The sequence below is a fragment of the Rousettus aegyptiacus genome, unplaced genomic scaffold, assembly GCF_014176215.1.
Source record: "Rousettus aegyptiacus isolate mRouAeg1 unplaced genomic scaffold, mRouAeg1.p scaffold_m13_p_10, whole genome shotgun sequence".
NCBI classification, from domain to species: Eukaryota; Metazoa; Chordata; class Mammalia; order Chiroptera; family Pteropodidae; genus Rousettus; species Rousettus aegyptiacus.
Window position 1 is genome coordinate 66547706 of NW_023416285.1, and position 12102 is coordinate 66559807.

General features: G+C 36.9%; 1 protein-coding gene across 14 annotated transcripts in view; it reads left to right on the forward strand.

The window, feature by feature from the left end:
• FRYL (FRY like transcription coactivator) overlaps positions 1-12102 on the forward strand; it is a 228821-nt gene that overhangs the window by 198152 nt on the left and 18567 nt on the right. For 13 of the 14 annotated variants that reach the window (XM_016128140.2, XM_016128138.2, XM_016128139.2 and 10 more), the window contains 6 exons: positions 28-222; positions 2861-3022; positions 3150-3224; positions 3563-3739; positions 7055-7258; positions 9265-9432. In XM_016128140.2, coding sequence (XP_015983626.2) covers positions 28-222; positions 2861-3022; positions 3150-3224; positions 3563-3739; positions 7055-7258; positions 9265-9432 — 981 coding nt within the window. Of the gene's footprint in view, positions 1-27; positions 223-2860; positions 3023-3149; positions 3225-3562; positions 3740-7054; positions 7259-7361; positions 7505-9264; positions 9433-12102 lie in introns of those variants that run through there. The other variant, XM_016128143.2, reaches the window with a different exon arrangement.

Below are 12102 nucleotides of genomic sequence, written 5' to 3' on the forward strand. Positions count from 1 at the left end.
CATATGTTTATTATATTTTCAAACCAGAGTCCTTATTGGAAGGAAGCCCTTAACATATTAAAACTGGTGGTATCTCGCTCTGCAAGTCTTGTTGTGCCCAACGATATCCCCAAGACCTATGGAGGAGATATAGGTTCTCCTGAAATATCTTTCACTAAGATTTTTAATGTCTCTAAGGAGTTGCCTGGGAAGACCTTAGATTTTCATTTTGATATATCTGAGGTAAGATGCTCAGGAGTCAGTATAGATGCTGTCTTAGAAATTTTTATTTGTTCATTTGTTCATTTGTTCATTCATCATGCATTGAGCTCATACTCGTAGGAGTCACTGTGATTGGTGTGACAGTGGGATGGGAGTGGAGAGAAGGCCTCCTCTCGGGAGGGAAGCTTACAATCTCTTGGGGAAATAGACAAATAAACATTGTGATCAGTGCTCAGCTGAAAGTAAATTTAAAGTACTATAGGAATACCCGTATATCTAGCCTGTTTCTGAGCTGAGTGTTGAAAGATAAGTAACACTAGATAGGCATGTGTATATATGGGAGTTTGGGGAGGATTAAATCTAAGAAAAGGCAGCATGTGTGAATGACAGCTTGTCAGTGTGAGAAGGCATGGCGCTCTGGAGACTTCCAGTGACTACACCATGCCTTGAGCAGAGTACAGAGGATGGAGGTAGAGGGTGATGACAGATGAAGCTGAAGGCATAGGGACCGACAAGATCACAGGGATCTTGCCTGCCCTAGGAACAAAATAGTTGTATCTTGAAACAATAGAAGCTCTTAAAGGAATTTTAGCTAGAGTAGGAAATATTAGGATTTGCGTTTAAAGACATTCACTCTGGCAACAGGTTGGAAAATAGACCAGGGAGGAGGGGAAAGAAATCAGTAAGGAAAGAAATTAGGATAATTTTGACAAAAGATAATGTAGAACTGTCCCTAGGCAGCTACAGAGAAAATGAGGAGGGAAGGGATAGTTTTCAAAAAGACTGAGGAAGTAATTGCTGGGATTTGATGGGAAGGAGGGAAGATGCTAAGTCACAGACAATTCCTTTGATAACTGCATGAATGGTGGCACCATTCGGGGAGAACTGCTTTTGGCAGGGAAGGAGGGGGTGATGAGTTCAATCTTGACTGTACTGACTTTGAAGGTAACAAAGAAACATAACAGGTAGGTACCTGGTAGTTAGATTTGGAAATCTTAAGTTTTAGAGGAAAACTTGGGTGGAAGTACAAAATTAAAGGGTTTTCAGAGTTGTATATGTGGAAAGTAGAAATTGTGGAAGGAAAAGCAAGGCTAAAATAAATTGAGGCCTGAGAAGCCCAATATTTTAGAGCTAGACAGAGGTAAGGCCTATTAGTCCCAAAGGGAACCTGGGCCCTGACTATGTCACATATTAATACAAATCTCATGCAAGGATTTTTGACCTTTGCTGGGAACCCCAATTCCTTTTTCTCCAGCACTTGAGCCCAATCTTAGTGGCCTTGGTGCCATTGGAATGGTTTTTTACAAGCCAAAGGAGGAATTTTTCAAGAGAGAAATTATGGATCAAGTATTCCAGAGGAGTTGAGGAAGATAAAAATTAAAGATCTAATTAAATCACATTTTAATTGATCAGGAATATATAGATTTAAACAATTTTTTTTACAGTGTAGTCTCCATATTAAAATTTATCCAAAGCTTATTGGTTATTTTTTAAATAGAAACTATATTTATTGCTAATTTTTTAGTTAATATCACTTGAGAATTCTAAAATGGAGTACAGAGCATGGGTATATGATAGAGTAACTGGACTTTACTCTTCCCCCAAGTCAGAAATTGATGGTGTAATAATTTGTTTGAAGCAGTGATATGAATTCTCAAAACATTGGACATACTTAAATTTCAATTTGTTTCATTAAAATGTCCTAAGTACCTGCCATGTGTAGGCACTGGAGCTACACCAGCAGGACATGGAGGAGTCGCACGTAATAAGGAAGATGGGCATGTAAACAGATCATCACACTGCACGTGTCCAACCATAGTTACCCAGAAGGTGGTAGTTTCAAAGAAGGCCTCCTTAGGAGTCTGGAATCACTCTTAAAAAGAGCTTTGCTTGAATATTCCATGCAAAGGGGGGCAGTATGTACCGCAACAGAGGTCAGAAAAGCATGGTATATTTGGACAATAATAGCAAGTTCAGTTTTGCTGGAGTGTGAAGTTGTGAAGTTCAGGATGAATGTTAGAAGTGGAGGTTAGGGAAATGGGTAGGAACCAGATCATAAAGGGACTTGTATAACATGCAGATGAGCCTGAATATTATTTTCAAATGCAAATTCAAGACAATGCACAAAGCCAAATACTTATAAATGAGTTTTGCATCATCATAGAGTTTTTACCGAAATATATTTTGGAAATATATATCAGATTTATAATAAGAAGCTACATAGAGATCTTCTTCGTTAGAGTTGTTACTTATCTTGAATCCACACTTATCAATATGTATTGGAATAAAAACAAAATATTAATAGATATTAAATCTGGTGAGATTTTTTAAAAATCATTTTTATATTTTCTGAGCTTTCAAAGAAAATATATTTTATACCATGGGGAGAAAGGTAGAAGTTGTAGTTTTTAGGAAGGCAGGTCTGTATTTAAAATAGGGATAAGCTCTCTGGTAGTCTCAGATATTTATTTCATTAAAGTGAAATCTCTTGATTAAACAAAGACATCATCATCTTTGATTTTTATAACATCTACTACATGCTAAGTAATCTTTCTCCTTATGCTGTTTTTTTGTTGTTTGTTTTTTTAAAATGCATGTATTATTAATCCTTTTTTGTTAAAATATTTAAGTCAAACACTGACATTTTGTTTCTATGTAGACACCGATTATTGGAAACAAATATGGTGATCAGCATAGCGCAGCTGGAAGAAATGGGAAACCGAAAGTCATTGCTGTTACTAGGAGTACTTCTTCTACTTCTTCTGGTTCTAATTCTAATGCCTTGGTCCCTGTTAGCTGGAAAAGGCCACAGTTGTCACAGGTATGTAAAAGAACACTAAAACTGAACATTCATAGAATAGAAGAATCAGTTTTGTTGTGTGTATGAGAACTTGAGAATGTGTCTTATTTTATCAGTAATCCTACCGTTTGAATTTTTTTTTCCTTAGCGAAGAACAAGAGAAAAGCTAATGAATGTGCTTTCTCTCTGCGGTCCAGAATCTGGCCTTCCGAAGAATCCATCAGTGAGTAATTATGAAAGCATGTGTAAAGGTTTTAAAAATCTTGTTATTCCATGAAGAAATGGAAATTATTCTGAATTATTCTGTCCCCTTGCTTGCTTTTCTAGCTTACCCTAGTCAATGGGTATTGACTAAACATGAAAAAAGTATATGACTTGTCTTTGTGACACTTGACAGCTCTGCTAATTAAGTATTCAACCCATTAGACATTAACATGAAAACCAAATTAGAGCTCTGAAGTCATTGATAGATGAGGCCTACAGTGGCTCTTAGGGCACTGATGTCTCATATGCAGAGTGACAAAGCTGATGGATGACCTTTTTTTTGTATGGGGGGGTCAGGTTGTATTCTCTTCTAACGAAGATTTGGAAGTCGGTGACCAACAGACTAGCCTAATTTCTACAACAGAAGACATAATTCAAGAGGAAGAAGTGGCTGTGGAAGATAATACCAGTGAACAACAGTTTGGCGTTTTTAAGGATTTTGACTTTTTAGATGTTGAATTGGAAGATGCAGAGGTAAGGATCTGAGCTTTCAATTATAATATTCATAGAATAGTTAAAGCTGTATAAGAATTAAAAATTTGACCATAGGTTTTTTTCTTATTAAGGTCAGTGTAAGGTTAAAAAGATAAAAGTCTAAATTGAGAACTAAATGTGATTAGTATAATTAGTCCAATAACAGAATAAGTCTGAAATAAAAGAGGAGCATCTAATTTTTCATCTCTACCTTTTAAAAATAAAGTAAAAAATGAATTTCTTCCATTTTTTTTTTAATTTAGGGTGAGCTTAGGCCTAAATGTTTGGCATTCACTATATAAATTAATATGCAGCAAAATAGTAAAAAATTAAAGTTTATCAAACAATTTTTAAGAACTTGGCACTTACACCAAAGTGACGATTAGGAGGCTTTGGCTCGCTAGGACTCTTTCCTGTGGCAGATGACTGAGATTCTTTTTATGACATTTCTCACCACTTCTTTATGATGTAGCCAACTCTCTCAGATGCCTCACTTAATACTCAGAGGGCTTTCTCCTCTAAATTGATTCAGTTTAGATTAAATTAATGGTTGTATCTGTTCAGATGCTTTCTAAGTGGAAAATCCAACTCAAAGAGTAGGTTTATATAAAACTGAGATAGTCCAGAATCAGGGCTTATTTAGAAGGGCTAAGTGAGGTCTCTGGGTCCTTGCAAACCAGCTTAACCTCAGACAACGAAAACACGGTCGTCATTGCTGTGTGTGGCCTTACATTCGCACTCAGCAGTGTTCAGAAAAAGTGAGGGTCACTTCCAGAAATGTTCTCATGAAATTGAAGAAGTTGCTCTTTTAGCAAACTTCTTGTCCCATCTCACTGACCCAAGTTGAGACATTTGCCAGTTTCTGAAATAATTACTGTGGTAAAACAAATAGGATTGCCCTGGTATCCATACCATGTCATTGGTATATCTTTCTCCAAAGAATTCGAAGTCACTTATATAATGCATATGCCTTCACCAACTCTCTTGAAGGGATGTTTCCTTTGGCTCTAACAGATGAGGTAGAGGAGTGAAATGTATGGCCTATGCCATGTCACACCCATAGTTATTCATGGGAAACCAGATGAGGGAGGTCCTTTCATATGCTTCAGCCTATGTGAGGTGTGAGGTGATGTGAGGTGATGTGAGGTGATGGCCGTGGTGCCTCAGAATCAAACAATGCCTTTACACTACCTTAGGAGCTGAACAAGCTCCTATATAATAGTTTACATATTCCCAAAGACACAATTGTACGGTTTCATAGGAGCCCCCAAACAAGTGTTATTTAGCACCTTATAGGGACGATGGCTTTAAAATTTTTTACTGTGATCTATAGTTAATACATTTATATCATAACCAAGTATATATGTAAACATACTTTTAAAATAAAAGTTTCAAGAACATTGAAACATTTTATTTTTTTATTATTTATTTTTTCCTTTCTGTATTGATTTAGAAAACTGATTTCATGTCCATAATTTGAAAAACATGTTGTAGGAAATAGGACAAACTTGGTCAGGCAAGAAAGTATGATGGATTAAAGAGACCTGCTGCCCTATCCCACGGCATGTTCAGCTTCTAAATTTTTTTGTAGTTATTTGCTTTTTAGAGTTCAGATTTAAAATTTCTAAAGGCAAGCTCTTGACATTTTCGTAAGGATTTTTTGTGTTTGCTTTTTTTTTTTTTAAAGAACACCGTAAATGCTTCTAAGTTCATTTAGTACTCTAAAATGCCAGTAATAATAAAAGTGGCTTTTGAATGCAACTTTAGTCAGATTAAATTAAAGACACTTATTGTAAGTCTGTCTTTAATTCAAGTGACAGTAATTTGGGGAAAGCAGTGCTAATAATTTGGCCTCTTAATTAGGCCAAATTAAATGATAGTGATTCTCTAAATCTTGCTGAAAATATGGTAACGGAAAATACTTTGCTACAAAACAAACTTAACTGCTAATGAAACCTTTGAAAGCCCACCAAATATATATTGAAGATGGTTGCCATTATTATATGTTGTACTACATAATAATATTTGAAGTAATGTTCTAGGAAGGTGGCTTTTCAAACTTTGACCTGCAGAGCCCCAGGGCTTCCAGGATATATCCTGAGAAAAAGGGACAGATCCAAGGCCAAATAGTGAAACTCCAGGCCCCCTTTTCAACCGGAGCAACTCTGGTTTTGTTCATCCATTTTACACAATTTACTTCCATCTTAAATTTCATTTGAAATTAGTATTTTTCTGCTGTATTAAAAAAAAAGAAAGAGAAAGGAAAACTTAAAACCGTCCATTCTGGACAATCCTCTTGAATAAAGAAACATGAATAACTCATACTTTGCTAGCTGACTCACTGTAACTTGTCATTATCAGGGCTTAAGAACGTATTGTAAGAATTATATCCTTACAAAGAAGGATCATCTGAGAATAGCAGAAACCTATAAATCTGGAGTGAAATTGAAATTTGTCATAGTACCTTTTGAAGTTGGCGAAAGTTGTTTTGATAGGTGCAGTTTTGATTTTAAACTATTTTATAATAAGAAATGACCATTTGGTTTAGCCAGAACAGACTAAATCCTACAGACGAAAATAATTGTGACCCTGTATGTTGTCAATTGAATGTGGGTATTTTAAGTCAGTTTTGCATTGTATCAAGTATTAAATCTATGTAAATTTCGAAGATTTTCTTAAAGTTTGTGTTGCTAAAGTGTATCAAGAAATGTTGTTTTAAGTGTCTGTCTCTGATTTTTTCGCAATATATTTTGCATAAGAATGTAATTCGAATCACATGTTGACTTCCTACATAAGGCTTAATCCAGAGCTTGAATCAGTCTTTGGGTTTGAGAAATCACAAAGAGTTTTCCCCAAAAGTGTAGTGTATATTTAAATGTTTGTCTTCGTTCTTTCTAATTCTGTGTGTTTTCCTTTTTGCCAACCAGGAGCTGCAGGTAAGTTGCAGCCTGGTGTTGTGGATTGTTTATTTGTTGTTGTGTGTGATGTATTTGTCTTTGTGGTCTCATTTGTGTTTGTGTATTAGATTAGAAAAGGCCTAGATAGTAGATTTAATTGGTCCCCAGTAATACAATATAGAAAGTTAAGAAAATTACTAAGTTAAAATAGGTTATCAACCAAATATTTTGATCTCTTTAAATATGAATATTTAATGATGTTTTAAAAGTTTCAAGAAATTGAAGGGCTGATTGAAACTCTGCTTTTGATGATGCATTAAGTATTTTCCATCGTGGCATATGCTTTCCTGGTGTGTGACATTTACTTTATTTATAAATATGTACTTGAGGTCTTAGAAATCATGTCTTGCCTTTCCAGGGTGAAAGTATGGACAATTTCAACTGGGGGGTCCGCAGGCGCTCACTGGACAGTATTGACAAAGGGGACACTCCATCCCTCCAGGAGTACCAGTGTTCCAGCAGCACCCCCAGCCTGAACCTGACAAACCAGGAGGACACAGACGAGTCCTCAGAAGAAGAAGCAGCACTGACAGCAAGCCAGATCCTCTCTCGGAGGCAGATGGTACACAGTTGTTACTTTGTCATACGATGACTGGGATCTCCTTTGCCTTTTAACTTCCAGTTTAGTAACCACTGTTTCTTGATATTTCTGTTTTTCATTTCAGTTTGGGTAAAATGCACACACTGAAATGAAAATACAAAATCACAGCGACAATGGAGTATTTTGTTGTTCATGACAGAACTAAATGTTTAAGTTGATACTGCGCACCCATTAGCAGCTAAGACATATTTTATATTGCTCCTCTCCTAGTAATGGTGAGTTGTTTGGGGCACTTTGAGAGGACCTCCTCTTGAATGATACATATTTGCTATATCAGTGTGAACACTAACACTGCTTAATTCGCTACCCACTTTTCTTCCCTAGTTAGTATGGAAAGATCGAGCATGACTTTGCTTTGATCAATTCAATTTGATGGAGGTTCTGGCTTGTATCCCAATGGCCAGACAGCAGAGAGTTAAAGAATGAGTGAAAAATGAGAACAGGAAGGCTGCAGAGTAGTCTGTTCATTCAGAAATAATGGATGCAGTGGTAGATAGGTTGGAACTTGAACATGGCAATATGAGGCAAGAGAACGTTTGTGGACTAGCCACTGTGGTATATATGATAAGGAATCAACCAGTAAGAACCAGGCGTAACCTACAGTGACATAGCTCTTCTACAAGGGCCTTTTACACACTGAGCTAGACTGTGTGTCTCTTTGATTTGGACCCGTTTGCCCCACATTTGGTCTGCTGGTAAAGTGTTGGCACTGGTATTAAACAGCAGGACCTGAGCTGGCTTTAGTCAAAATGTAAAGTTGTCAGCTTGTGGTTAGCTTCTAGTCACCTCTCACTTTTTTTTTTTTTTTTGGTATCTCTTTGTCGCCCCAATAAGTCTCTCAACTAACCCCCCATTTAAGTTTTAGATGATAAGCTAAGCTGTTACTGATCAGCACTGAGTGTTTAAGATGCTGGTGTTTCACATATATTAGTCACTATGACTCTTCCTCCGACCACACGAGTAAGTATAGTTATTGCAGTTCTGCAGAGTCAGTGACTTGTCCCAGGACACACAGCTAGAAACTGGGTTTGAATCAGGCAGTCTGCTCCTAGATCTGTGCCACCTCGGACTTGGTCCTCTGTGGGGCTGTTTTCATTTAAAGGAATGTTCGAGTTACTGGCAACAGTGACCAACAATTTTTGCCTTTACCTACTTCAAATCACAAACTCGAAATTGCTAATGCTAAATATTGACCATGGAAAATTTATAACCCTGCCTAAAAGAGGAAAAGGTATAATATTTTCTTTTTTCTAATTAATGACTACTGCTTTTCAAAGAATATAAAACCACTAATGATGGACTGCCATAACAACAATTTCATTGTCTTAATTCTTTTTATTTTAGTGAAGTTTTGTGGCATTTATTTTTGCTTAAAGAAATGAACAGGTAGTTCACACTTGCAGTCAACTCTGCTTCCTTGAGAATCCACTGCAATAACCATACTTGCCTCGTGTGGTTGGAGGGAAAGTTAGAGTGACTAACATGTAAAATACCATGAACAGAGCTGGCGCATCTTAAACACTCAGTGCTTATTAGCTACAGTTTACCATCTAAAACGTAGGCGAGGGGTTAGTTGAGAGGCTTATTGGGGCAAATAAAAACCATAGGGAAGAGCCCCTGCCCTCACAAATCTGCGGACCAGTGGAAGACACAAAGCATTACTATAAAAATATGATTTTCAGTTCAAGGTGAACATAGTCATATAGAGCTCCTCCCTTTTGGTAGTGTTTGTTTAGCAAAACTTAACCTGTATTAAAGGATATTTCAGTTCTGCTGATGGATTAGCTGTGTACATTAACAGCACCACTTCTGGTATAGACCAAATAGGGGCGAAAGGTAATTTTAGGAAGTCGAAGAAGCTTTTTGTAACTGAGCCTCCCGAATATCTTATGATATAGAATGTTTCTTGTGGCCTTTGTGACCATCACTGACTCATAAATCCCTAATTCTACTGTTTCTTCTTTTAGTTGAACAATGATTCTGCTGTAGATGAAACAATGCCAGACCATCCTGATTTATTTCTTCAGTCTCAAGATTCCACTGGCAGTGTCTCAACAGAAGAAGTGCTTCAAATCAGAGATGAGACCCCAAGTTTGGAGCCTTCTCTAGATAATGCTAACAACCAGCTGCCTGAGGTGGGGAGAAATGGGGCCTGGTGCATGGCCGATCTGGGCTCTTTTTAGCACTCTGTTACATCCCTTGCTTTTCTTTCAAAAGAGTTTTCATCTGATATGCTAATTTTTTGATTTGTTTCCAGTATTTCTAACCTGTTGGGTTGTTTTAAGTGAAGTAGCCAAATCTGAAGACAAAAATAGTGAATGGATTACAAAAATGACCTACAGGTTAAAAATAATCTTGAGTGTTTTTAATGAGCATTTTGTGTTGCAGAATGTGATTAGGTTAATGTACAGATGCTTCTGGGGATGGTGAGCATCTTCTGTGGCTCTGTATCTTCTTTGAAGGACCGCTTTTGTTTTTTCATCTCTTTTTGCTTTGTGTTTGGGTTTATGTAATTGGTGCTATGATTGGGGTTAAAACCTCAGGCCAGCTGTGTTAGCAGTTGTTTAAATGAAATTTTTTAAAAAGACTGGAACCACTAGTATTATGTTTTTTGGAAAGGCCTGTGAGAAGTAAGCCAGATTCCAAGCTAATGACTGACTAAAAATAAGTAAGTATTAGTTTTCTTAGCTTTTTTTAAAAGATTGTTATAAATACCTTTTTTAATTGTAAATAGCTCTGTCATATGTGCTTTTATGCCTTGATAACTATTAGAGAAATACTGTATTTTTTCAGTGTTAACCAAATTAATGTAGTTCTTACAACTCATAATTTTAGTAAGTTGAATTCTCATGCTCTAATTAAGCTGAAAGTGTATTTTACATCTTTAACAGTAAGCAGACATGTTTCGAAATGAAGGTATTTTGGCAGCTTTTTAAAAATGCACATATAAGTATGACTGAAGTTTAGATAATTCAATTCAAATATTAATTGAGATTATACTAGCTGCCAGGCATTCAGTAGGTGCTAAAATGATGAATAAGGGAAAATCCCTGCTCTCAGGGAGTGCTTTTTTTGTCTATTAAGGGAGACAGAGGAGGCTAAAAAGCATAATTTTTCAGTATGATAAACTCAATAATAGACACGTTCAAGTTTTTTGAAAACTCTGTAGCCGATTGGCTGTACATAGGGGTAATGGTGGTAAAAGACAGGCTTCATGGCAATTGGGACATTCTAGGCAGAGTGACATTATGTGGAAAGACATGGCAATGTGAAATAACATGGTAGATTCAGGTAACAGCTGGAAATTCTGTATTTCTAGAGAATATGTTGGAGGAGGAAGAACAATAAAAGAGGTGGTTAGGGTCTAAGACATGAGGGGTCCTACGTGCCATGCTAAAGACTTAGACTTTATCTCGAGATGATAGGAGGTCAAGGATTTTCATTCTTTAAAGAGATATCGGTGAAAAGCACTGTATCAGATCCCTAGATAGGAATACAAAGCATACGCACGTTCGGTCATTTAACCAATATTTATCGAGCCCCTACCAGGTGCTGGGCACTATTCTAGGCACTCAGCTTACAGCACTGTGTGAAACAGACAAAGGCTTTTGTCTATGGAGTTTAATTCTAGTAGGAGAGACATAATAAATGGGTAAAACAAATAAAATATAAATAATATATCAGAAAGTGATGATTTTATTATTCACACTAAAAAGAATCTAACAGCAATGTGGACTTGGCGAAAGAGAAGTTTGGATAGGGTGGTATTTGAGGTGAAACCTAAGTGACAAGAAGGAGCCGACCCTTGAAATTGTGGAGGAAGACGTTCCAGGCTGAGGGAGCAGCAGTTACGAAGGCCCTGGTTTATCTGAAGAACAACAAACTGCCCAGTGGGGCTGGAGCACAGCGAACATGGGAGAGTGGAGGGAGAAGGAATTAGGGATGCGCTAAGGTGCCCTCATGGTCCATTTTAGAGACAATATAGCTGGTAACCATTGGAAGATTTTAAGCAGAAGAAGGCCATCATCTGTTATGTTTATTTTTTCAAAATCAGCTTTTCTTGTGAAAGAAGGCAAGTAGGTCCTAGTACTTGACACGTGGAACTTGTGGTCTAGGCACCTATCACTGGGGAAAGTTATGGTCTGATTTGTGTTTTAGTAAAATGTCCGTGATAGAGGTGTGCAGGGCGCATTGGAGGAGGCTGAGATACGGAGATAAAGATACTAGCAAGAGATAATGTGGGCCCGGAACCTCCCAGTGCAAGGACATGAGAAATGTGTATGAAGAGAACTGACAGGATTTAGAGATGCACCTTAAGGAGATTGTTTCTTTCAGTTGTTGGGAGGCTTGCTGAGTGATAATATAATCATCTAGTTAAAATAATCCACTATCTAATTTGAATCATAGCATGTTAAAGATCAACTGACATTCTCTTTAGAAAAGATGGCAACAGCAGACTGATTTCTAGAAAGACTTTCTTAACAAAAGCAGCATAGTTAATGGTTGTATGTTTTCATTTAATTTAATTAGGAAATGAGGAACTCTTATTTTTTGGTTATTAGAAAGCTCCAATCATAGTAAACTACCTCCTAGAAATAATTCATATTTATTAGAAATGAGTTGGAAATTCATAGATATTTCCATATATCCGGGGAATTATGTTATTTTAGGTGGGCATTTTCCAATAATATTTAAAGGGCCTAATTCCAACGCACTGTAAAGTTCCTAAGGATTCTTCCCTTTCCCTGTCCCCCCAAATCAATTTACTAGACTTTTTTCCTTTTACAGTAGTGGGTTTCATTATC